This window comes from Oncorhynchus masou, chromosome 15 (genome assembly GCF_036934945.1).
Source record: "Oncorhynchus masou masou isolate Uvic2021 chromosome 15, UVic_Omas_1.1, whole genome shotgun sequence".
NCBI lineage: Eukaryota > Metazoa > Chordata > Actinopteri > Salmoniformes > Salmonidae > Oncorhynchus > Oncorhynchus masou.
Window position 1 is genome coordinate 5,616,399 of NC_088226.1, and position 27,227 is coordinate 5,643,625.

The 27,227-nt window shown below is 43.4% G+C and overlaps 1 protein-coding gene across 2 annotated transcripts in view; it reads left to right on the forward strand.

Moving 5' to 3' along the window:
• Positions 1 to 25,634, forward strand: part of LOC135555393 (glutamate receptor ionotropic, NMDA 2C-like) — a 79,687-nt gene extending 54,053 nt beyond the window's left edge. Inside the window, exons 6-13 of one of the 2 annotated variants that reach the window (XM_064987775.1) lie at positions 10,751 to 10,919; positions 14,966 to 15,119; positions 15,576 to 15,701; positions 15,910 to 16,139; positions 18,207 to 18,367; positions 18,581 to 18,768; positions 19,188 to 19,420; positions 20,491 to 25,634. In XM_064987775.1, coding sequence (XP_064843847.1) covers positions 10,751 to 10,919; positions 14,966 to 15,119; positions 15,576 to 15,701; positions 15,910 to 16,139; positions 18,207 to 18,367; positions 18,581 to 18,768; positions 19,188 to 19,420; positions 20,491 to 22,119 — 2,890 coding nt within the window. In that variant the 3' untranslated portion in view covers positions 22,120 to 25,634. Of the gene's footprint in view, positions 1 to 10,750; positions 10,920 to 14,965; positions 15,120 to 15,575; positions 15,777 to 15,909; positions 16,140 to 18,206; positions 18,368 to 18,580; positions 18,769 to 19,187; positions 19,421 to 20,490 lie in introns of both variants that reach the window. The other variant, XM_064987774.1, reaches the window with a different exon arrangement.
• The last annotated feature ends 1,593 nt before the right edge of the window (positions 25,635 to 27,227 follow it).

Below are 27,227 nucleotides of genomic sequence, written 5' to 3' on the forward strand. Positions count from 1 at the left end.
GATTACACACAGATGGATTGTATTTATCATCATTAGTCATTTAGGTCAACATTGGATCATTCAGAGATCCTCACTGAACTTCTGGAGAGAGTTTGCTGCACTGAAAGTAAAGGGGCTGAATAATTTTGCACGCCCAATTTTTCCGTTTTTGATTTGTTAAAAAAGTTTGAAATATCCAATAAATGTCGTTCCACTTCATGATTGTGTACCACTTGTTGTTGATTCTTCACAAAAAAATGCAGTTTTATATCTTTATGTTTGAAGCCTGAAATGTGGCAAAAGGTCGCAAAGTTCAAGTGGGCCGAATACTTTCGCAAGGCAGCGAAATACTTTTTGTCTGGCAGCAAAACAGTTAATTCTGCCTCATTTATTGCCTTTAAAACAAGCATAGCTGATATGGCTGACTTGCTTAAAACAAAAATGTGATTCTACTGTCAATTGAGATGTACAAACTATGGCATATGACAAGTGGATAAGAGGCAATTCGTAATTTCGATTAAGAGAATAATGAGCGATCTAGGACGGACATAGTCAATATAACTATTTGTTCACCACTTTTGAAATGTACAGTGACAGAATTCAGAATATGGGTCGTTCTTACAGTATTCTCCCTGTATACCAAGTCAGAACCATAGGATAAATAAAGGGGGCATATCAACAGACAATGAAAGCTCTTACAATATTAAATTATTATATTTCTCTAAAACAGGCTATAGACTACATGTGCATCACCAAGTCAGAACAGTAGGCTAAATTATGTGGGGAAGGGACCAAATTATTATGGTGAGGCACATGGGCTACTAACAGATTACTTCACAACATAGACTAGTATTACTTTCTTAGCTACAGTATACATATCTCCCTGGTATATTACATCATTTATGCAGCAGCATACAATACATTTTGGACTCAACTTCTTGTGCTGTGCTCACTTTAAAAGGAAGGTGAAGCCGCAATCTTTGTGGGCAAAGTTTGTAATCCAACTTTGTCATCAAAGTCTGGCATTCTCTGGATTTATGGTCCTTTCAAGACAATTGGGAACTCTGAAATAAACAAGGTCGAATCATGAAGTCAATGATCTTCAGCTCAGAGCTCTAAAAAGACGCCGGAGTTCCGAGTTGGATGACCGTTCAAAACGTATTTTCCCAGTCAGAGCTCATTTTTTTCAGAGTTCCCAGTTCCCAGTTGTTTCAACAAATTAACAAATTAACAATTTGTTTTTATTTTTTATTGTTTGTAAACTGATAATTGACACATATTAATCCCAAAATAACATGCAAAACAGGCAACACATTATTTAGCTGAACAGGTGGGGCTCAAATCAGGTGGGGCTCTCCCCCACCTTCCCTGAATGACGGGTTGCCACGACATGTTAAACGTAAACTGAGCTAAGAACTACCACAGACACCATATTAATGACAGCTCCAACATGTAGAACATGCTGTGGTTGATTCGTTTGGACTGTAACTTGGAGAGTGCCATTAGGTGTGAATAGGATGAACAGTCTCTTCCCCTACCGTTAGCCCAGCCATGAGTCCTTATCATACAATGGGGTGAGATCTTCATTAAAGCAGACAGCCAGAGTGCGACATCACAGTAATCACAGTGTGACCCAATAAGGGAAATATATGTGCTGCTGGCTGGGATATCAATTAGATGGGCCGATTAGGCCGCCTCATCAATCCTGGACACCTAGAGACTGATAGTGATGTTCATTAGTGAATGGATATGGGAAAGGAAACATTATCCATTACTGAATAGGGTTGTTAATGAGAAGAGGGGATGAGCTCAATTCAGTGAAAATCTGTTTGGGAAGCAGACCAGATCTTTTTTAGCTTGCACTAACCAAAACACCCCATTATTATAATCTGCATAGTTGTAGTGTGTTTGTTTTTTTACTTAGAACACAGTTTGCCATGTTGAACAAGGAAACATTTTGAACAAGGAAATATCCCAATTTCATATGGGAGAAATTGGCTAAACCAAGTAAGCAACTAAATTATGCAGTTAGTGAGTTGAGATAGAGGCCCAATGATTGATAATCGTAAAACACCAACAGCCATGCCCCTAAAGACCAGCCCTGGGGGCTGATGCTAATAATGGACCCCAGGGCTGTGGTGTTTTTTAAATCCTGGCCGCCAGTCATATTTCCTGGCCGGCAGAACAGGGAGCTAGAGGACCTGGCATTCTCATTTATTAAGGGCCATCAGCGGCCTCTCTCAGAAACCGCTTCCATGCCCCAAGACTCCCGCCGAGGCCCGTATCGCCCATAACTCACACCTATACGACTCGTCCGAGCTGGGTGCCAGCGCCACGAGCCATCCGTCAGGCGGGAGTATTTCTGGGCCCTCTGTTCCAATCCCTCAGGACGAGGAAGCCTGCGTACCGGACCATCTGTGCGGCTTCGCATGGAGACACGCTTATTCCTCCTTGAAGAGACAAAACAAACAGTCACTCTGTTCACTCTGCTCCACTGTGTTCAGACTGATAAAACTTATGTGTCAGGTTGTCCAGAGAGACAAGTCCTATTCTTCTGTAAAGCTCTTTGTAACGTTTTTCACTTCACTAGCTTGTTACAGACCCTTACAGTGACCACACGTCAGCGCATTAGCCTCTTGCCATTGCTGGTGATCCCTAGGTGAACAGTAGCGTTGACGTTAGACGATGATGTCATCATATAACCATTTTGCCTAATGAGAGCGAGGTGATAATAAGTTGATTTGATTAAAACTGAGATGGGGTTCAGCAGTGGGTGAGCCCCCCCGAGCCACACATTGGCAGGAACAATGGACAGCACCGTGGTCCAATTAAGTTTGTTTCAAAGGTGAATGTTTCAAGGGATTCCTGCTGGATATAGGGACCCAAAACAACTGTGCCTTTGGATCTCCTTCAGACAACAAGCAGATACCCATTTACACAAAAAGTTGTTTTTGTGGTGACAACAACACACACACATTTGTAGCAAACACACAAACATGTGAACACACATGTGCACACACACACCACAAGCACACAAACACACACCCCACACCACAAACAGACACACAAACACACACATATTCTCTTATATTCCCAAACCTGTTTGGATGCAATCAGAAGCCCACTTAACCTCCAGCAGTGATCCCTGGCAGCTGGTGAGACAGGGGATGTTGGGACCTGTCTGTTTACTCTGTGATGTCTCACACCACCCGCTCGTTTCCTCCAAAAACTTCAGTTGTTTCTTTTTGTTGCGGCTGCAGCTCTGCGCCTCCATCGGCTGTCTGCGCGTCTCATTGCCCCTCGCTCTCCTCCTCTTCCCTGTGTCTGAGGGCTGAGGGCACACTTCATTAGTCTGAAGGTCTGAGGGAGGTTAAGGGTGATGTGTCATTAGTGCTCTCTGCATCTCATCATGGTTCACTTGGTCCCCCACACCGCTCCTCCCTGTCGGTGAGCTATGGAATGAGCCCCTCCCCTTTCTAACTGTCTATTTTCTCCTTCGCTCTATATTAGAGGTTTCTAACATCCTCGAACTGCTGCAACATCAATGTGGTCCCTTGAAAAAAGTCAAATATGTCAACGTTGTGCGCCTCCAAGAGACATTGTGTGCCCCTAAGAGACGCTGGGGACCCCCAAGAGTCAATGTTTAATTTGAACCCTGTTCAAGTCTCCAACACACTGTTAAACGACGTCACTATGTTTTCCACCCACATATTCCAACAACGCTTCCATAATCCAGTTAGTGTGAAACTGGAGGACATTTTCCTAATCACGTTCCTGGTAATCCTGTTGATAATTTAGAGGAATGGATTATACCAGCGTCAGCTTCCTCCACTTGATATGCACAGCTAGTGCTGTCCATTTAGTTCCCCTGGATTCTCTCGCTCTCTCTCTCTCTCTGTAGATCATTACAGTGGTTGTGTATACAGGTAAAGCTACTTTGTCAGGGTCATTCCAGCCGCTCCACATGTAGTGGGCCCCATGCTGGTGCACACTTCGTTACCATGGTTTAGCATAAGGATGTGTGTATTGCATTGATGTTTAGGTCAAATCGAAATAAAGAGACAGAGCAATGCCTGAAGAGGAAGTATTGCTTTAAGCCCCAAAGACATTGGTAATGGGGCAAGGTCTACAGGATTGAGTATGTAGGCTGGTTATCTGCCATGGACGAGCCCGCCATTAGCCAGGCAGCAAATAATCCAGCTTTGTGTTTCACTCCTGCCTTTGTTTGTTTGTGATTAATTTGTGTCAGATTTGTTTTGGTCAGCCCCAGCTGTCCGTCCATCTGTCGCAGCCATGACATAATGCGCAGGCCTGTGGAGCCGCCCAGTCCCTCCAGTTCTCCCTGCAACCCTACTCCTGACGTCAGCTCCTGGGCACACATCAAGGAGGTCTTTTTATACCATTCTGTTTCTGTCTGTCACTCTCCCTCCTCCACCTTCTTCTGGTATGTTTCTTCCTGCTACAACTCCTTTAGGAAATCATGCTAATGAGATGTTTGCCATATAAACTGAAGCCTCTTGATCTATTGACCCAGGCGCATGACGTTAACGATGGGCTTTTATGAAATGAGAATAGATGTCTTTACAACAATGTTATTACTGTTTGTAACCTGATGGGTGGAATTGGTGTATCGACTATCTTGATTGAAAATCGCCACATTAGCTGAGTTCCTAATGCATCCCCATGTATTATCGAATCATTATGACATGCCATTGGTCACTCATCTCTTCCATTCACATCCAATCCATGTACAGGAGCTCCGTAGTCGTTATTCAATAAGAACATGAATCAGGTGAAGACTTGTGAATATCCCCAAAAACTCTCAGCCAATAACATTTCTCCATTGATTAATAACCCTGGATTATCGACAAATGGCCACCTTTATATTAATCAACTCACACCTGTCTGTCTCAATCAATAACAAGCTGCAATGGTAACAAACAAACCAATATTCATATACAGAAAACCGATAGCTGTGAGCAGATTAATTACATTTCACAACAATATTTTTGTTGTCTGCATTCTTGATTTAAGCATAGTTGTTCCTTTCAGATCTAGGAAATAATTGGACTGCCTTTGTATTGGCCTTAACACTAGAAACCCTGGCCTGGAGAGAACCCCTTCAAGCCAAACCTAGTCATTTTGACTCCAACATTCTAACGGTACAATATATATCAAATTGTAGACCTTACAATGAAATTCTTACTTACAAGCCCTTAACCAACAATGCAGTTTTAAGAAGAATAAGTGTTAAAACTTCCTCGGGATTGGTGTCCCGTCCACGGGACAGTTGAGCTAACGTTGGCTAATGTGATTAGCATGAGGTTGTAAGTAACAACAACATTTCCCAGACAGAAAGCTTAAATTCCTGTTAATCTAACTGCTCTGTCCAATTTACAGTAGCTCTTACAGTGAAAGAATACCATGCTATTGTTTGAGGAAAGTGCACAATTGTGAACATGAAAACTTATTAATAAACAAATTAAGCACATTTGGGCAGTCTTGATACATATATTTGAACAGAAATGCCATGGTTCATTGGATCAGTCTAAAACTGTGCACATACACTGTTGCCATCTAGTGACTAAAATCTAAATTGCACCTGGGCTGGAATAATACATTATGGCCTTTCTCTTGCATGTCAAAGATGATGGTTAATTTTTTTTTTTACAAAAGAACGGTTGGTTTTTTCTTTTACCAGATCTATTGTGTTATATTCTCCTACATTCCTTTCACATTTCCACAAACTTCAAAGTGTTTCCTTTGAAATGGTACTAAGAATATGCATATCCTTGCTTCAGGGCAAGGTCAGGCAGTTAGATTTGGATACGTCATTTTAGGCCCAAAAAAATTTAAAGGGGCGGATCCTTAAGAGATTTTAAGTAAAAAATAGACAAGTAAAAAATAAAAATAAAAAATAACTAAAGAGCAGCAGTAAAATAACAGTAGCGAGGCTATATACAGGGGGTACCAGTACAGAGTCAATGTGCTGGGGCACAGGTTAGTTGAGGTAATTGAGGTAATGTGGTAGATGTAGGTAGAGTTAAAGTGACTATGCATAGATAATTAACAGAGAGTAGCAACAACATAAAATGCAAATAGTCTGTGGAGTCATTTGATTTGCTGTTCAGGAGTCTTTTGGCTTGGGGGTAGGACCTAGACTTGGTGCTCCGGTACCACTTGCCGTGCAGTATCAGAGAGAACAATCTATGACTAGGGTGGCTGGCCTCTGTAGTGCCTTGAGTTCAGCGGCTGAGCAGTTGCCGTACCCGGCAGTGATGCAACCAGTCACAGGATGCTCTCGATGGTGCAGCTGTAGAACTTTTGAGCTTATTGAACTTTTTGAGGATCTGAGGACCCATGCCAAATCTGTTCAGTCTCCTGAGGGGGAATTTGTTGTGCCCTCTTCACAACTGTCTTGGTGTGTTTGGACCATAATAGTTTGTTGGTGATGTGGACATCAAGGAACTTGAAGCTCTCAACCTGCTCCACTACAGATGAGAATGGGGGTGTGCTTGGTCCTCCTTTTCCTGTAGTCCACAATCATCTCCTTTGTCTTGATCATATTGAGGGAGATATGATCATACATTTCATATATGCTATCGGGAAAAAAATATTTGGGTTGTATAAATGAAGGCCTTGGATAATGAAAAAAGTATTATCTCAAAGAAAAAAAGTATATAATTTTAATTTGTTTATGTTACTGTATGTCACGACCTGACATGAGATATCTCTGTTTTCTTTATATTTTGGTTAGGTCAGGGTGTGACTAGGGTGGATACTCTAGTTTTTGTATTGTCTAGGGGTTTTCGTATTGTCTACGGTTTTTGTATGTCTAGGGTTTTGTAGGTCTCGGTATTTGTATGTTTATGGTGGCCTGATATGGTTCCCAATCAGAGGCAGCTGTTTATCGTTGTCTCTGATTGGGGATCATATTTAGGTAGCCATTTCCCCTTTGGTGTTTGTGGGTTCTTATTCTATGTTTAGTTGCCTGTCTGCACTATCAGTATTAGCTTCACGTTTAGTTGGTTTTGTTGTTTTGTTAGTTTGTTCAGTGTTCATTCTTTTAATAAAAGAAGAATGTACGCATACCACGCTGCACCTTGGTCCGATCCTTATAAAGTACATGACACTGTAGGATATCTGTTGCCTCATGCTCAAGTGTGGAGCTCCTGGAACAGTGGTTATTCTTGGAAAAAGTTATATTTTGAAATAGAGCTAATGTCTCCAAACGCTTTTTACCTGCATGTGACTCTTAAAGGTCAAGTACGGAGTGGGGGATAACTTCAAAAATGATAAGGTATTTAAATTTTAAATTCATACTGAGTCAAAATGACTCACTTCCAAGCAAACTGGGAACATTTCCAGAACATTAGCGAAGATTCCCTTTAAGTTCCAGTTATGTTTGATAACATTCAAAAATAATTGAATTAATGTTTTTTTATATTTATACAATTTTATGTTTTAAATTAAATATCCTTGTAATGTTCTCCTAACATTGACTAAAATGTTGTGAACAACCACCACAAGACATTCCCCAAAAGTTTTCATTACATTTCCAGGTAATGTAATAACACAATGTACCAGTAATGTTTTCCCAGCTAACCAAAATTGGTTCGTTGAAATTTCCCAGAATATTTGCTAGGTTGCGGTTAATTAAGCTAATCAGGTAAATGTAATTAACTAGAAAGTCGGGGCACCACGAAGGAATGTTTATAAAGCTCTTAAAGACCTAGTAATCCTTTACATCAGTAACAGTCAATATTTAATCTTCACCTTATTTAGTCTCATCTGAAAGTTGTAAATTCTTGGTTATCTTTACGAACCCTGGCTAACAAGTTGAATCAGCAATACAACATTTGGTTTAATTATTTATTTACTAAATACCTAAATAATCACACAGAATGGATCATACATTGATTACAAATTATGACATAAAGGAAAACGTCCCTAGCGAAACGGAACAGATTTGACGGCTGGTTACACAAAGAAAGGGGGTTGGGTTTTGAATGAAAGAGCGGGAAGACTGAGGAACAAAAAATACTTTGTGTCTCTATCGGGCCGTAGGCAGCTATGCTATCGTAAATACAGAATATTATGCATTCTAAATAACCGCCAATTTGGAAAAGGAAAATGCCACAAATATTTACTCTGAGCTGCGCTTCGATCGGTTGGCCATAGACGGAAGGCCGGGTTGTCCTTTGAAGAATGTCTGGTGGTAGAACGGTTACTTGGTAGTACCGTTGTCGTGTGGTAGAACAGATACTCCGTCCGTCCTCTCCTAGCCCATGTCTAAAGTTGCTGCACTAACGCAACGGCTAGTAGGTATCACTTCTTTAGTAAATAAGAGTTCAAAGTTCATAACAAGTTGCCATACTTTAAGCTCATGCTATATCCTGGCTGGTATAGTCAAAATTCATCCTTCCGGCATGTAGGTCGTCACCTTCACATTGAAATTCAATGCTAATTTCGTTAGGTTCTTGCTGAGGTTGGCTTAGTTCTGTAGGTGGTCTTTGTCCTTTCAACGTAGGGACCGCAAGTCCTCACATCCTTGGAACAGGAAATTACATTTTTGTAACAGGGCTTATATAGTGGTGAAAGAAGGGCGTGTTTCATAGTTTTACAACCCATGTCTGTTCACTTGGGCGGGGCCTCTGAGTGAGCAGAGTGGTGTGACAAACCGTTCTCTCATTAAGAAGCTAAAATTACATTTAATCTTTTCACAAATAGTTTCATATTTAAACATTTAAATTGCACAACAATTCCATCTGAATCTGATAACAAGAATGTGTCGACTTTCCAAGATACAGTTTATGTCGTCATATCATCAGTAATCATGTCTCAGACGCCAGCTGAACTGGAATCCTGACTGACCACACTGCCGTGGCTATATGCTGAAAAAGGAAAATGCAAGAGAGCTTCCCTGGTGTTGCAGAGGATAACACCTGGCTTGAGAACCAAACATTGCAGATTCAGAACCCACATATGCAGATGATGGTCAACATAGGAAATGTCCTAGAGCTCCGAGGACGGACGGAGTATCTGTTCTACCACACGACCTGGCTTGAGAACCAAACATTGCAGATTCAGAACCCACATATGCAGATGATTGTCAACATAGGAAATGTCCTATGATCAAATTCAAATTGTACTTGTCACATGCACTGAATACAACAGGTGTAGACTTTACTGTGAAATGCTTACTTCCGAGTTGGGCATCTCCGTCTATGACTTGGGTGGCTGGCGAGAGTCTTCGACACTGGTGTCCCCCACTCTGTTCCTCTCCTATTCTCGACACCGCCTGGTATAGAAGTCCTGGATGGCAGGGAGCTCGGCCCCAGTGATGTACTGGGCCATACGCACTATACTCTGTAGCGCCTTGCGGATGCCAGTTGCTATACCAAGCGGTGATCAGGCAGTCAAATGCTCTCAATGGTGCAGCTGTATAACTTTTTGAGGATCTGAGGGCCCATGCCAAATCTTTTCAGCCTCCTGCGGGGGAAGAGGCGTTGTCGTGCCTTCTTCACAACTGTGTTGGTGTGTTTGGACCATGATAGGTTCTTAGTGATGTGGACACCCGAGGAACTTGAAGCTCTCGACCCAGTCCACTACAGCCCGTCGATGTGAATGGGGGTGTGCTCGGCTCTCTGTTTCCTGTAGTTCATGATCAGCTCTTTTGTCTTGCTGACGTTGAGGGAGAAGTTGTAGTGCTAGCACCACATTGTCAGGTCTCTGACTTCCTCCCTGTGTCTGTCTCATCGTCACACGACCACAGTCGTGTCATATGCAAACTTAATGATGGTGTTGGAGTCGTGTGCGACTGAATTAAATAATGTGTAAGTGTTCAAATGTCATTTGAAAGAAATTAAAATGCCATGTGTCTCTAGATCACCTTCAAATGCAAATTGTCATTAAATCAGAAGAGAAACATAATGGGGATGTATTCCAATCTGCTTTATCATGCTTTAAGGTGCTACATATTCCCGTGCTGAGAATGTTGTGGTAATATTAGGTAAAACTTAAATATAACATTTTTTAACATTTCTTGAACATTTCCTTCAGACAAGGTCAAATGTATATTGTGTGAACCTCAATGGAATATTATGTTAAACCTAAAACAAATATGCTATGAACGTCATAAAAACTGACTTATTTGGAAATTGTGCAACACTGTGGGAATGTTTTTTGCATCCTGTGTGAATATCACAAGAATATTCTTGCAACATCCCAGACAACTCCCATAACTTCATTAAATGTTCTGGGAACCTTTAAAGAACTTAGACCAGGTGTTCTGTCAACATTCTTACAACATTATAGGAATGTGCAGTGCAAATCAACTTAAACATTGTATGCATGTTATCACAACTGAGCATACTTTGTATTTAAAAAAACAACAGAATTATCTGCACAACTGGACAGATCTTGTGTTTTGGGAACATATATTTTCTTATGGCCCCACAATGTTCTCACCAGATTGTTCCCACAACCTAAATAATTCTGAGAACCTTTAAAGAAGAGATTAAATGCGTTCTAGGAATGTTCTTGCAACATCAGGCAAATGTTTTATACAAACATTCTTGAATCATCAGCACGACTGAACAGTTTTTGTCTTATGAGAACATTTGCCGTGACCTAATGAATGTTCTGGTAACTTTCACAGAATCAATTTTGGTTTGCTGGGTTAGCTCCTATAGTGTTAACCCAGGTCAATGTTGAAGGATTTGGAAATCTTTGCTATTCTAGTGTACTATATTGTCCTCTGTCTCCCCAGTATTGTAGGTCATACTGAGCCCTACACCAAACTGTGCTGTAAGGGTTTCTGCATAGACATCCTGAAGAAGCTGTCCCGCACCACCAAATTCTCATACGACCTCTACCTGGTCACCAACGGGAAGCACGGCAAGCTGGTCAGAGGCAGTTGGAACGGCATGATCGGAGAGGTAAGGAGATGATGGTTATTCTAACAAGCATTATAATTAGTCACCTGAGTAAAAGTTAGCATATTAAATACATCGACTACAGCTCGGCATTTAACACCATAGTACCCTCCTAAGCTCGTCATCAAGCTCGAGACCCTGGGTCTCGACCACGCCCTGTGCAACTGGGTACTGGACTTCCTGACGGGCCACCCCCAGGTGGTGAGGGTAGGCAACAACATCTCCACCCCGCTGATCCTCAACACTGGGGCCCCACAAGGGTGCGTTCTGAGCCCTCTCCTGTACTCCCTGTTCACCCACGACTGCGTGGCCACGCACGCCTCCAACTCAATCATCAAGTTTGCGGACGACACAACAGTGGTAGGCTTGATTACCAACAACGACGAGACGGCCTACAGGGAGGAGGTGAGGGCCCTCGGAGTGTGGTGTCAGGACAATAACCTCACACTCAACGTCAACAAAACTAAGGAGATGATTGTGGACTTCAGGAAACAGCAGAGGGAACACCCCCTATCCACATCGATGGAACAGTAGTGGAGAGGGTAGTAAGTTTTAAGTTCCTCGGCATACACATCACAGACAAACTGAATTGGTCCACTCACACAGACAGCATCGTGAAGAAGGCGCAGCAGCGCCTCTTCAACCTCAGGAGGCTGAAGAAATTCGGCTTGTCACCAAAAGCACTCACAAACATCTACAGATGCACAATCGAGAGCATCCTGGCGGGCTGTATCACCGCCTGGTACGGCAACTGCTCCGCCCACAACCGTAAGGCTCTCCAGAGGGTAGTGAGGTCTGCACAACGCATCACCGGGGGCAAACTACCTGCCCTCCAGAACACCTACACCACCCGATGTTACAGGAAGGCCATAAAGATCATCAAGGACAACACCCACCCGAGCCACTGCCTGTTCACCCCGCTATCATCCAGAAGGCGAGGTCAGTACAGGTGCATCAAAGCTGGGACCGAGAGACTGAAAAACAGCTTCTATCTCAAGGCCATCAGACTGTTAAACAGCAACCACTAACATTGAGTGGCTGCTGCCAACACACTGACTCAACTCCAGCCACTTTAATAATGGGAATTGATGGGAAATGATGTAAAATATATCACTAGCCACTTTAAACAATGCTACCTAATATAATGTTTACATACCCTACATTATTCATCTCATATGTATACGTATATACTGTACTCTATATCACCTACTGCATCCTTATGTAATACATGTATCACTAGCCACTTTAACTATGCCACTCTGTTTACAAACTCATCTCATATGTATATACTGTACTCGAGACCATCTACTGTATCTTGCCTATGCTGCTCTGCACCATCACTCATTCATATCTTTATGTACATATTCTTTATCCCCTTACACTGTGTATAAGAAATTAGTTTTGGAATTGTTCGTTAGATTACTTGTTGGTTATTACTGCATTGTCGGAACTAGAAGCACAAGCATTTCGCTACACTCGCATCTGCTAATCATGTGTATGTGACAAATAAAATTTGATTTGATTTGACATTAAATGTGATCAATTTAGCCCCATTTCATATAGCTGATGACAGAGCATTTTCTGCCTCCTCTGAGCTCAGAGACACCATTCAAATTTGTCGTGTTTCAATTCTTGACATTGGTGATTTAGGTTTATGTTTATCAGACCTCATGATAAACCCAGATGCAGACAGTTCAAAATAACAAAAGTTTATTACAAAAACAGGGGGCAGGCCGAGGTCAGTAATCTAGAGCAGAGTCCGAAAGGTACAGAACGGCAGGCAGGCTCAGGGTCAGGGTCAGGCTCAGGGTCAGGGTCAGGGTCAGGGTCAGGGTCAGGGTCAGGGTCACGGCAGGCAGAATGGTCAAAACCGGGAAAACAAGAACACAGGGACAAGAGAGAAGACAGAAGTACGAGAAAACGCTGGTAGACTTGACCAGACAAGACAAACTGTCAACAGACAAACACAGAACACAGGTATAAATACACATAATTGGGCAAATGGGCGACACCTGGAGGGGGTGGAGACAAGCACAAAGACAGGTGAAACAGATCAGGGTGTGACAATGTTGGCACTGAGTTCAGATAAATATTAAAAAGAAAAAGTAATGAATAACAATGAATTAATTGCCCTTAATAAAAACAAATAGGTATTATGGTCCAAATCCAAATAAAGGGTTGCACCAGGGTTGCAACATTTCAATAAATTCCCTGGTTTTCCCGAAATCCCATTGGTGGGCAAAAGCAGGAGATCTGGAATCCAACCATACTTTCTGGAAAAAGGGAGGATCTGGCAGGGGTTGAACAACAGGACTGACTCTGACTAGACTAGCAACAACCTTTATATAGGGTTATCAGCTTCACAACCACTGGCATGACGCAGTTTCTCTGGATCTCTGCAAGGTCTATGCAGCTGCATGCCTATCTAATCAATGATAGGCTTTCTGTGGTGCCAGGGTTTAGCTTTGCATTAGCTGATGGATAAATGTTTATTGGTAGGCCTATTTGGTCATCATTTTCTCATGTTAAGCTTAACATTTCACAAAGCTACACACGGAGTCGCTATGCTGTAATATTTATACTGCTGGCTCGTGGCAATAATGTATTTACAGTAATTACAGTTGGAAATTCAACCATTGCAGATTGTAAAATAAATATTAGATGCAACAGCATACTAATCAGCTAGCAATAGATTTCTTTTTAAATATAAACCTGTCTTGTATAGGCTACCTTAACCTGCATGACATGAGACGTCCTCGCGCTCTCTCCCAGATTGGATAGAAAGTTGTGCATAAAACCAGACTAATAATGCCAAACAATACAGTCTGTCCACCCTGAAAACACTAGCATACTAGGGATTGTTTCATTATGCAGTGTACTACCTATAGCTATATACCGTCTTTAGCTGCTATTTATAAACTTTAAAAAAAATGTCACATCAAGTAGCCTAACAATAGGAAAAGAAGTTGTCGACTTGAGGATAAATTCAGTCACTCTTTATTGTTGAACTCAGCGGGTTTTGTCTGGCTAATAGCCTACACAAAATCAATTAAATGTACCTTAATTCTGTCCTGAACCTGGTGTTCTGAAGTCCTCCCTTTTTGCCTGTAAATGTTTTCACCACAGCCTGTAGGTCCAGGTTGCGGGCACGACTGTTTTTCTGTACTGAGTATTGCCAACCCAGACAGTCTTTCCTGAGACTGTTAAAGTTAAAGATGTTACAGAACTGGCACAACTCCCTTCTGCCCAGCTTCCTTGATGTTGCTATGGCAATCAAGCTGTTTTTACCATCTCTGTAACTGTTGCTTCTGCAGAGAGAATGTTTTATGAATTAAAGCTCATGCTGAACGACCTAACAAGCATTAGGCTCTCGGTCTGATATGTGCTTTTGAACGCCTTAGTAAGTGCCACTCGTTGCAATGGCGCCGTCGTAGCCTTGAACCCAACATTTGTTCACGTTTATTAGATTTTTTTCACTTTTTCAGTCACATTCCTGAAAAATGTAAAAGGTTTATGAATTACTTTTTGGAAGGTTACTGTCAAAATGATGACATCAATGACAGGCGCATGGACCCCCAGAGCTCGTGGGGCCCCCATGGCTCGTGGGCCCCCTGCCTTGCGGGGGTGTCTGGTATGCCAGTGTTTACAATGCCCAATTGCTGCTGGTAACACTTTGTCAGCCGGGGCCAGGGACTTACGTAACAGGTATTAGGTCTATGCTATACGCAACAATATCTAATGGATTAGGAATTAGGATTGATATTGCATGATGGATGACATTGCATGAATGGGTGGGTAGATATCATGGGCTGTTATCTGCATCTGTCTGGATGGGTTGTGTAGTACATCAGGGATAATACTGTACACACTGTATATCACCTACAGGGATTTAAGTCTTGCATATCAATGTTGATAGATAAAATGAATCAAACAGGTCAACAGGGGCATCACTAATCCCACCTACTACAGTGTTCGATTTATTACAGATCATGGAACATATAGACTGTAGACTTTTATGTCATAAAAATGTCCTCTTCCGTTCTCCATAGGTGGTATACAAGCGGGCGGACATGGCCATTGGCTCGCTGACCATAAACGAAGAGCGCTCAGAAATTATCGACTTCTCCGTGCCGTTTGTGGAGACGGGGATCAGTGTGATGGTCGCCAGGAGCAATGGGACCGTCTCACCCTCTGCCTTTCTTGGTGAGCATGTTAAACCTGCTCATGTAAACAAACAAAGCGTTTCTCTACAGAGATAACAAATGACTTGACAAATGGCTTAAAAAAGCTTGTTTACCATCTGAAAACAGAGATGGCAAATAGTACTTTCTCTGGACAGAGTTTAGAACTCACACCTGAATACATCGTACAACAAGCTGCCTCACGCTACAGAAACAGGAGAAAGGCTTCTTCTAGTATGAGTGGGTCGACTCGCAAAAAACAAGGCTCGTTCAAGGCTACGCTACTCACTTTAATACTTCTTAAAGAGCATCCCTTTCAGAAGCTGCTGACAGTGTGCTACTATAGTAATACAATACCATGTTGTCCTTGCCATTATCTAGCAAGCAGCTGTCAGAGCACATGGTTTCAACATTTGCCAGAAAGATGTTCTGATTCTTCTATAGGTGTTCTGATTCCTCTCTCCCTCCTCCTCTATAGAGCCCTACAGTCCGGCGGTGTGGGTGATGATGTTTGTGATGTGCTTAACGGTGGTAGCTGTCACAGTGTTTATCTTTGAGTACTGCAGCCCTGTGGGGTACAACCGGAGTCTGGTGAGCGCCAAGGGTGAGTGTCAGCTCCGACCACCTTTCCCTCTACCTCTACCCTCCCGTATCAGCAAAGGTAGAAAGTCACGGAAAAGTAGGTTGAAAGAACTCTATATTATATCATAGAAAATATTAAATGACATTGAAATGGAATGCAAACGCATGTTATATACTCCCTCTCTGAATCCCTTCTGTCTTTACCACAACCACCATCCTACCTTCTCCAGATCCCGGAGGTCCCACCTTCACTATTGGGAAGTCTGTGTGGCTGCTGTGGGGCATCGTCTTCAACAACTCTGTTCCAATTGAGAACCCCAAGGGCACCACCAGCAAGGTCATGGTCCTGGTATGGGCCTTCTTCGCTGTCATCTTCCTGGCCTCCTACACTGCCAACCTGGCAGCCTTCATGATCCAGGAGCAATACACTGACACAGTCTCTGGACTGAGTGACAAAAAGGTAGGAGGATTCATCAGTCATTGGTAATTCTGTCTGTGTTCAGTCTTTGAAAGGGGGAAAGAATTATGGACATATTGTAGTGTTTGATGTTAGGCTTAGGCAAAATATAGAGTGGCCTATTTCTGATGAGCAAAGAGTGCCTGGCTGCGAACGGTTTGAGAGAATACAAATAACCATGGGCAGAGCCTCAATGTCATGACTGTGACTTTTTCCACTCATACTAAAAACATAATAGGATTCCCAGCGTCTGTGGTGAAATTAAATTAGATCCCTGAAGTATTTAGGTATGATGTCTGTGAAAATCCCCTGGATTGTATTACACCAGTGGATTTGCCAAGCTGCCAGTGATTATATATTCTAGTAGTAACTTATGCATATTTGTGTGGCCTGTGGAGGTGCTCTACACCAGTATTGACAAGGAATACCATGTTAAAACTTCAGTGCTAGAAATGATTTTTGGACTCTCTGCTTTAAGGCACTGAGGGATTAGAGAGGCATTTGAGGGGAAAGACCAAGCTGTCCACTGCTCATTAGAATTCCGGGAACTCATTTAATATTCTTCCCACATAATCCATTAGCTCTACTTTGTGAAAAAAAGAAGAGAACCCATAAAGTGTCTTTTGATAGTGAGTCTACAGATCAACCAGGGCCGAATCCACAGAAGCTCAGAGAGAATAGACAGACTGGACACTGCAGGTGGAACATTTGAATTGAGCTGTATGATCTATAAAAAGGGATGTTCTCTGAAAGAATTTCAAACAAGAGGCTTGTACGGAATACAAACTGGTTAAAGGACAGTAACTGGTGTTTATGTAGTGACAGAGGATTGTTTCTCCTCCTGGGACTGTTCACTTCAGAGGCATGGAGTCATGCATGGACAAAACCTTGCCATTTCCTCAGAGTGACATCATGTACAGACAGGCACCTCCCTCTTTAGACCCTATCTGTGCTAGTCTCTCCTTTCTGTACAAGCTGTCAGATGTTAACAGATTTTTGTAAGAATCCTATACACTTAACTTTGGCCAGCTAGACTCAAGCTCTATGGGTCAACCATCATCCATGCTTTTAGTCAGGGTTTTCACTGCTTCCCAACAGGCATTTACAACACAAAGCACTGTATGACATCCTGTGCCTGGGGGCACTATCACACTGCTACATCATTCCCTCATTCACATAGCAGCAACCTTGGTCTGTTGGGTGAGATGAGGAACACAGGCTGAGTATCCTAATGCAGCCAGTGTACAGGATACAGGACAAATGGGAACGAGGACAACACTCTGTCATCTCTCCAGCTCCTCCACCAGACAGCAGTGAGACGTGGGATGCATAAGACTGGCACCAAAGGTCTCATTAATTCATGTGAAATGGCTCAGAGGACATTTCTCTCATTCTGACAAGCCAAGGTTACTAGGAATTATCGCTCATGGAAGTATTTGCAATAATGAACAAGTACAATTTATTTCCAGTATATTGCACAGTCAGGGTATTTAAATGAACATGGTCCACTCTGCGTCAAAGGGGCATGGCAAAATAAGGAGAAATTAGGAGTTTTTATTACAGTCAAGGGGGAAGAAGTAATTTTCTAATTCTCTGGAAAGTATGGCCTGGACTTAATTTCTGTTCATTGTGCCCTCTAATCGTCGAATTGAGAGAGGAATTATAGAGAGGGTAACCTTAGCTGACCACTTAATTGAGTGAACAGCACTTGAGGGTACAGGCAGATATCAAAGAGACAGTGGTCTAGTGTCGTCAAGGACAAGGTGATCAGTGTCATTGTGTTAGTTTCTTTGAGGTTTATATTCATGCCTCTGGGTTTGCCTGGCATATCATACACTCTTAGAAATAAAGTGCTATCTAGAACCTAAAAGGGTTGAGGCATCAGATCTTAGGAGAGGGTGGAAGAAAAATATATTAAATGTTATTACTCAATATTCAAGTATGTCAATGTATTTTTTTATTTTTATGGATTGAATAGTGCATGTATTCTTCCTAGACATGTTGAGTATCCTGTTCAAAATGTTTCTTGTTTGTGCATTTATAATTCAAACTTCTACATTACCCAAACAGTTCCAGAAGCCACAGGAGCAGTATCCACCATTTCGTTTTGGTACGGTCCCAAATGGAAGCACAGAGAGGAACATCCGGAGCAACTACCCTGAGATGCATGCCCACATGGTCAAATACAACCAGAAGGGTGTGGAGGACGCCCTCAACAGCCTCAAATCAGGGTAACACTCTGTAAATATTCATTATACACAGTCAGTGACAGAAAACAGACATCAGCGTAACACATTCTAAAATGCCTAAGCAAATATTTTATGTTTGATGAAATTACAATTCATTAGATACGTTATTACATGGTAATTAAATAGTAATTAAAAATACAATTATCTACCATTGCATTTTCCCACAAGATAAATCCCTATTGTTATTATCTATAGGAAATTGGATGCCTTCATCTATGACGCTGCTGTGCTGAACTACATGGCAGGTAAAGACGAGGGCTGTAAGCTGGTGACCATCGGCAGTGGGAAGGTCTTTGCCACCACTGGCTACGGCATCGCCTTGCAGAAGGAGTCCCGATGGAAACGTCCTATAGACCTGGCCCTGCTCCAGTTCCTAGCGGATGGTAAATTACAATTAACCCCGTGTGGAGTGGGATGGGCGGCTAACTGTAAATCTTAGCTGTACTTATCCTTTTAGGTCCCAAATACTCCCAAGTTTGCTAAACTGGTAAACTGCACATTAATGGTAAAAAAGCGTAACTCACAAAAGTAAGCTAGTATAGACCCGAAGAGATTAGAAAAAATGCAACTTTAATGAAACTACTGGCATACATTGCACCATGGACCACTCAGAGGTACTGTAACATAGAGTTTTGACTGTGATCCAGGAAACAACAAGTGTAAAATGCTGAGTCAGGATTTGTCGAGGGGAGTGATGAGGGTGCGAGATTGGCATTGACACACAATGGCAACAACCGGCGCAAGTGTGTTTTAATGAACACCTTCAAGCCTCTCTGTGTTCTGTTCTTCCCGCTCGCTGCAGGTGACACACAGAAGCTACAGACGGTGTGGCTCACAGGGATCTGTCGTAACGAGAAGAAGGAGGTGATGAGCAGTAAGCTGGACATAGATAACATGGCGGGCGTCTTCTACATGCTGCTGGTGGCCATGGGGCTCAGTCTCCTGGTGTTCAGCTGGGAACATCTGCTCTACTGGAAGCTGAGACACTCTGTACGCAAGTCTGAACGCCTCGACTTCCTGCTCGCCATCAGCAGGGTAGGTGTGGCTGACCCTTCTTCCGAGGGACAGGGGTGGAAAGGGTACATAGGCCTAATCTATAGAGATGTACACACTGAGGCATGTCTTAGATTGCGAAGGCCTTGGGTTCTGCAGAGAATGTGGTCCAGTCACCATGGGAAAGTTGATCTGTTCATCTAAGGCACAAAACTGTTTTTATAGCAATGAATTCCATAAAGAAATGACGTAAAATGTAAGCAACAATTCACTGAAAGCAGCAACAACGGCATCATTTTGCAGTCTAAGAAACCATAAAATGTGTTGTTTCTCTTTTCATAAACACAGCAGAAAAAAATGTTCGACTTCCTGACCATAAAGTTCTGTCTTTCTTAGATTTTTGCCTCACAGTAACACTTGGGAAACATTTGTAATGCACTAAGTCAAAGATGTACATGATCAGGATATTTCAAGGGCACTAAAATAAAAATGATGCAAAAATAAAATTAGTAAAAAGCCATAAAATGACTTTATGGAGACTGTGCAATACAGTTACGGTCCTGATCCATCTGACATGGAATTGAAATAGGCCCATTAACAATCCATCTCAGTGTTGACAGTGGTGAGGTGAGATTAAGCATCCTAGACTGAGACCCAATTTGAAAGTAAAATAAAGCCGTCCGAATAAAAATTGGAAAACTAATTCAGCAAGTGCATGGTCAGCTGCTGCTTTTTCATTTACTGGCTTGGGCAATTTTTGTGTGTTTAACATCAACCTGAATGCATACAAGCTTTCAAAACAACACACATTGTCTATAAACTATTTTAAACAATCCTGAATCTAATTTGGCTTTCACACTTCTCTGTGTAATTGTTTTCACTTCATTGGTCAGACAGGTTAATAGAAATTGTATTTGCTCAAAGTGAATGTTATCAACACAAGCAATAATGTTTTCTAAAGTCATGATTTGAAACAATGGCCAAAGATAATTAACACCTGTGGGATTTAATCTTGTCAAACTTTGTGTAGGGTGAGAAATGTAGATCTGTTCCAAAACCTGACAAGGCTTTTTGATGGATGCTAATCTCCTCCTCCTTCACTAACTCTGCAGGGAATCTACAGCTGCTTCAACGGCGTGGAGGACTCTGACCGCAACGGAAACCTGCAGAACCCTGACGTCACCACCAACTACACCCAGGCCAACATGCTGAAGATGCTGCAGACAGCCAAGGACATCGTGACCTCGACCAGAGTGGAGAACTCCCTGGACAATGCCACCAAGACCATAGAGAACTGGAGCCGGCGAGGAGCCGACAATGTGCGGGTTGGCCTGCCGCCTCGGGTGGCAACCACTATAGACATGGGCCACAACCGCCTGCCCTACATCTCCAGCATCATGGACAACCACTCGCCCTACCCCCAGAGGGCGCTCGCTTCCACATTCCCCATCCACTACTCGGACAGCACCACCCAGCCCCTGCTGGACAAATCCAGGGTGGTGACGCGGCCTACCCCGCTCCGCTACACCCTTCCGGCCCGTGGCAGCCACCACTTCTACGAGAGGACCCTACCCATCTCCAGCCTTAGCAGCCCCCACATCGCCATGAGGGACCCTGCTCCCCCTAGCACCTCCAGTCACAACCCACACCCCCACCACAGCAGCAGGCTGTATGTTGAGACCCAGCCCCGGCACCCCACCTCCCCGTTTGTCCCTTACAGAGAGTTCCAGGTGCCTGACATCTATGTGGAACACCACAAGGGGCCCCTGGGACGGAAGTTCAGCTACCCCCCTGACCACATGGGCAGGAAGAAGAGGTCCCACAGCTACGTGTTTTCCGAGGCCCAAGACACCAGGGGGAGGAATGACTATGATGAGCCAACCTCCTGTCTGGCTGAGCTGAGGGCCAACCACCTCCTGAACAACCACGCCCCTTCTGCATCAACCATGGCCTGCATAGGGGGCCACTACCCCAGCGGCAGCGCCAGCTGCAACTCCTGCATGAAGCCCTACCTGGAGCCTGAAATGGAGGATGTGCCCTTGCTGGGGAAGGACAAGGTCAACCGCCGGGCCTCTTTTCTCAAGGCCACCTGGAGCAGTGACAGGATCCGCCAGCTGGGCGAGAAGCCCTCCACTTCCACTATGCCTGACCTGTTCCCCCGCGTAGTGGTGGCCAACCCCAAGCCCCACAAGCTGTATGGCAGCCAGGGGAACAACCTGTGCTACCCCCTGGCCGCTGAGCCTGCCTACCTAGACCCGGCTCATATGCGTTCCTACCCCTACAAGCAGCATAAGCTCAAGTGCTCCCAGTCCACCCGGCTACCATCCTACAGGGAGGCTATCCTGCAGAACGCAGCCGCCTTGCGGCGCTCCTCCTCCACTGTGGTGCACAGACACTACTCCACCTACCTGAACTCCTACACAGACCTGCCTGTATACGTGGGGCCACTGCCCCAGGGGCCTGGGCAGTTCTACGACAAGGACATGTGCCACTTGTTCCCCTGTGCAAGCCACTACCCTAACAACAATGCCTTGGTGCCCCGTATGGGGGACCGGCAGGTGGTGTACCAGAACAATATGTTTGGGGGCTACGAGGGCGCGGTGGGACGGTCGCGGGAGGAGCCCCCCCTGCCCGGGTCTGGGAGCAGGGATCGGAGGGAGGTCCTGGTGGCCAGAAGAGTCAACAGTCCCTATGTGCCAAAGACCTGGGGCAGGGTATCCAGTCTGGAGTCTGAGGTCTGAGCTCCAAGCCCCTCCATACCTTCAGGCTGATGGACTATCCCTCCCACTGGGGAGGGGAAAGCCTACCTGGGGCCTCCCCCTCAGCCTTTGGTTTAGGCAAAAACGAATGAATTAGCTACCAATAATATCCTTGGCTGATGGAAGGAAGTAGAGGACATTGAAAGGCTGTTACTACTGGGACATTGTCAAGTAAACATTAAGCGATAAGAAAAGAAAAGACAATGTTGAATAGTATTTAATACCTTCAAATTTAACCTGTTGATTGTTATTTAAAACATTTTTAAATGCTGTCTTGCTGTGAGAGAGAGAGAAAATGACCTGGATGACAATACACTGTAGCCACTCACTCAGTTTAGACACATTTAACTTTTCTCTTCAATCATTTTGGTACCCTTCCATTTAAATTTAGACACATAAAAAGAGAATAATCATTTTATCAAACCACAGAAATGTCTTCCACGACTTTTGTAAGTCCAGGAGCTCTCGGGAAAGCTGTCTGTTTAAGGCTTTTTGGCTCCGGTGGTCACTGATGCAATTTGACTTGGATTTTAAAAGGGAACATTTTTAATTATCATCTGTATTTCCATTGTTACTCTACTCTTTAATAAATCACAAGGCCACTTCAAGGCCCTTTTGGAATTGTCTATATTTTCCTTTTCTGAGTCAAACTCCACATATGATCTGTAATGCCAGCAGAATGGAATAGCAGGTCAGGTCCCAGGACTCTAGATGTTTGTGTCTGCTTCAGTTCATTAAGTGGGCCACCTCTGTTGACTCATCCAGAAAGGTCATTGGATATCAGATCCACTAGACAGCGCTGTGTTCAGTTCACATGCCAACAATAGGGCAGACAAGTCAACTACAGCTCCTTAAAAGACAAGAACACATTTGTATTTTTACTAACACCCCACATAATCTGTTCAGAAACTGTGATATGTCATCAATTTATCAAATCACTGTATGAGTATTCTGTTGAACATCGTAAATACATTTAAAAAAGATGAAGTGGAATAGAAACATGTTCAGTTAGGTAACAAATCCAAACAGAGGCTTTGAATTGTCTATATGACCAGGATGGCCATGCTATTGTCTGAGCAGTGATACCAGTGACAGTAAATCTTCCCTCAGGGCTCATCATGGGATTCCAATGACATTAGCCTATCAGTGATTCTGCCAAGACGTACACACACACACACACACACATTCACACACACACACACACTTTCACACTGGCTTCAAAGGGTGGTGTTCATCAACACCTCACTTTACTCACTTACCAATGACTAGGGGGAGCTTTGGCACACCACATCCATCATTGTCCACACTGGGCCTTACCTGAAAACAGACTAAGGCAGGGATGGGCAACTGGCCCCCGGATCAACTTCCAAAAAATATACTGAGTGTGCAAAACATTAAGAGCACCTTCCTAATATTGAGTTCCCTCAGAACAGCCTGAATTTGTCGGGGTATGGACTCAACAAGATGTCGAAAGAGTTCCACAGGGATGCTGGCCCATGTTGACTCTAATGCTTCCCACAGTTGTGTCAAGTTGGCTGGATGTTCTTTGGGTGGTAGACTATTCTTGATACACTGTTGAGTGTGAAAAACCAAGAAGCGTTGCAGTTCTTGACACACCCAAACCGGTGCGCCTGGCACCTACTATAATACCCTGTTCAAAGTTCAAAGGCACTTCAATCCTTTGTCTTGCCCATTCATTCATACAAGTGACATCAATAAGGGATCATAGCTTTCACCTGGATTCACCTGGTCAGTCAACACCATTGAAAGAGCAGGTGTTGTTAATGTTTTGCACACTCAGTGTATATAACATTTTTGCCCTCAACATTGAGTTGAGACCCCGACTGAGTCCCCACCCATATAAACTCAGCAAAAAAAGAAACGTCCCTTTTTCAGGACCCTGTCTTTCAAAGATAATTCGTAAAAATCCAAATAACTTCACAGATCTTCATTGTAAAGGGGTTAAACACTTTTCCCCATGCTTGTTCAATGAACCATAAACAATTAATGAACCTGTGGAACGGTCATTAAGACACTCACAGCTTACAGACGGTAGGCAATTGGGAGTGGCAGGTAGCCTAGTGGTTATAGTGTTGGACTTGTAACCGAAAGGTTGCAAGATCGAATCCCCAAGCTGACAAGGTACAAATCTGTCGTTCTACCCCTGAACAAGGCAGTTAACCCACTGTTTCTAGGCCATCATTGTTCTTAACTGACTTGCCTAGTTAAATAAAGGTTAAAAACAAGTTAGGTTCACAGTTATGAAAATTTAGGACACTAAAGAGGCCTTTCTACTGACTCTGAAAAACTCTGAAAAACACCAAAAGAAAGATGCCCAGGGTCCCTGCTCATCTGCGTGAATGTGCCTTAGGCATGCTGCAAGGAGGCATGAGGACTGCAGATGTGGCCAGGGCAATAAATTGCAATGTCTGTACTATGAGACTCCTAAGTGCGACAGGATAGACAGCTGATCGTCCTCGCAGTGGCACACCACGTGTAACAACACGTGTAACAACACCTGAACAGGATCAGTATATCCAAACAGCACACCTGTGGGACAGGTACAGGATGGCAACAACAACTGCCTGAGTTACACCAAGAAACGCACAATCCCTCCATCAGTGCTCAGACTGTCTGCAATAGGCTGAGAGGCTAGACTGAGGGCTTGTAGGCCTGTTGTAAGGCAGGTCCTCACCAGACATCACCGGCAACAGCATCGCCTATGGGCACAAATCCACCGTCACTGGACCAGACAGGACTGGCAAAAAGTGCTCTTCACTGACGAGTTATGGCTTTGTCTCACCAGGGGTGACGGTTGGATTTGCGTTTATCATTGAAGGAATAAGCGTTATACCGAGGCCTTGGAGAATTTGGAGGTGGTCCATCATGGTCTGGGGAGGTGTTTCACAGCAGCATCGGACTGAGCTTGTTGTCATTGCAGGCAATCTCAACGCTGTGCGTTACTTGGAAGACATCCTCCTCCCTCATGTTGTACCCTTCCTGCAGGCTCATCCTGACATGACCCTCCAGCATGACAATACCATCAGCCGTACTGCTCGTTCTGTTCGTGATTTCCTGCAAGACAGGAATGTCAGTGTTCTGCCATGGTCAGTGAAGAGTTCGGATGTCAATCCCATTGAGCACGTATGGGACCTGTTGGATCGGAGGGTGAGGGCTAGGGCCATTCCCCCCAGAAATGCAGATGCCTTGGTGGTAGAGTGGGGTAACATCTCACAGCAATGACTGGCAAATCTGGTGCAGTCCATGAGGATGAGATGCACTGCAGTATTTAATGCAGCTGGTGGCCACGCCAGATACTGACTGTTTCTTTTGATTTTGACTCCCCCCCCCCCTTTGTTCAGGGACACATTATTCAATTTCTGTTAGTCACATGTCTGTGGAACTTGTTCAGTTTATGTCTCAGTTGTTGAATTTTGTTATGTTCATACAAATATTTACACGTTAAGTTTGTTGAAAATAAACGCAGTTGACAGTGAGAGGACATTTCTTTTTTTGCTGAGTTTATATAGTACCAATCAAAAGGGTTTTCCTTTATTTGTACTATTTTCTATATTGTAGAATAATAGTGAAGACATCAACACTATGAAATAACACATATGGAATCATGTATTAACCAAAAAAGTGTTAAACAAACAACATCTATTTTAGATTTTAGATTCTTCAAAGTAGCCACCTTTTGCCTTGATGACAGCTTTGCACACTCTGGAAAGATGATAATTTCTCTGCTAGTTCAACTAAGTCATAGGTATTTTTATAATACGTGAGAGTGAATGCCACTTAACTAGTAAAAAACATTATTATTCAACAATAGGTATTATGTATTCAAGATACTGTATGAAAGATTGCACTGTATACAGTACAATACAAAGAGAGAAAATCAAGATGTGCTATTGAGGTAATATTTCTGAAGGTCTTCAGTTGAACATCTAATGGGCTTATGCTCCAGCTTTTGGGATCCCTTCACTGATATCACTGAGCGATGAGTGCTTTTCAGCTAGGCCAAATATCATTGAAATGTGATTTCTAATTCAACAAAGAGAGATTAATGCCTTCAGCACTTAATAAGTGTGAGAAACGCATCACGGTTGAATAAAACCCTTTCAAGTTCCCCAAAATGAACCTTTTCAGAGCAATATAGGCACTCTTTCAGCATGCTCGCTGCTCAGAACAATCTTTTTCATTTCACACAGTAATTAATGACTAATTCTGTTATCTGTGTGCTTTGTAATGTGACAAATGTGCTCCCTCTCGCCCTCCTTCTTGAAATGTTGAAATTCACAAGGGGTAGGCAAACAAAGTCGGTCAATGCCCCACAATTCATTTCTCAGAATTACCACATAAATATAGGACAAGATTATATCCAACCTGAGGGAATATTTTATGAATAGAATTTCACTATTGATTCCCTCAGCATGGTGCTACATATTTTACTGTTCATTCAGGCCCAGATCACACAAGAAAGATGATGCCTGAAGCCCTTCTGATGTACAGCTGTTGTCAGCGAAACCCGAGGTCTATATACTGTATCTATCTGTTCTTCATGCACAATTACTTTAGAGGGCATTCAAAACAGGATTTTCATTCTGTGAGAGTTGCAGCACACCTTAACCCCTTTATCCTGTGGCAAATAGGTTTGATTCTGCCTTAGTACCACCCCTCACCCCATTCTATCCCAGCCACACAGACTGCTGCTTCCTCCATGGTTCTGGTTCTGTTGGCCCTACGTGTGCTGGGCTGGAGTGTACAAAACATACAGGTTGGTCAGCCCCAATTGTGTAATCCCATGCAGGCAGGCCCAGAGCAGGGATCTGAGAAGACAGGGGTCCATGAGGTATGGCTGGATGAATAGACTGATTAACCCTGGGACAGGGTTAGTGGTATGTTTAATCAACATGTTCGGACCTATGCAGCCCTCCCTCATTAGCACATCCAAGCTAACCAACAGGGCAGGTCACCATGGAGACCAAAACCAGTCCCTGCTGGAAGTTTGTCTAACTAATCATTGAACTATTCCACCACACTGATGACAGCTAGCTACATATACAGGTACATGGATTGGTGGGAAAGAT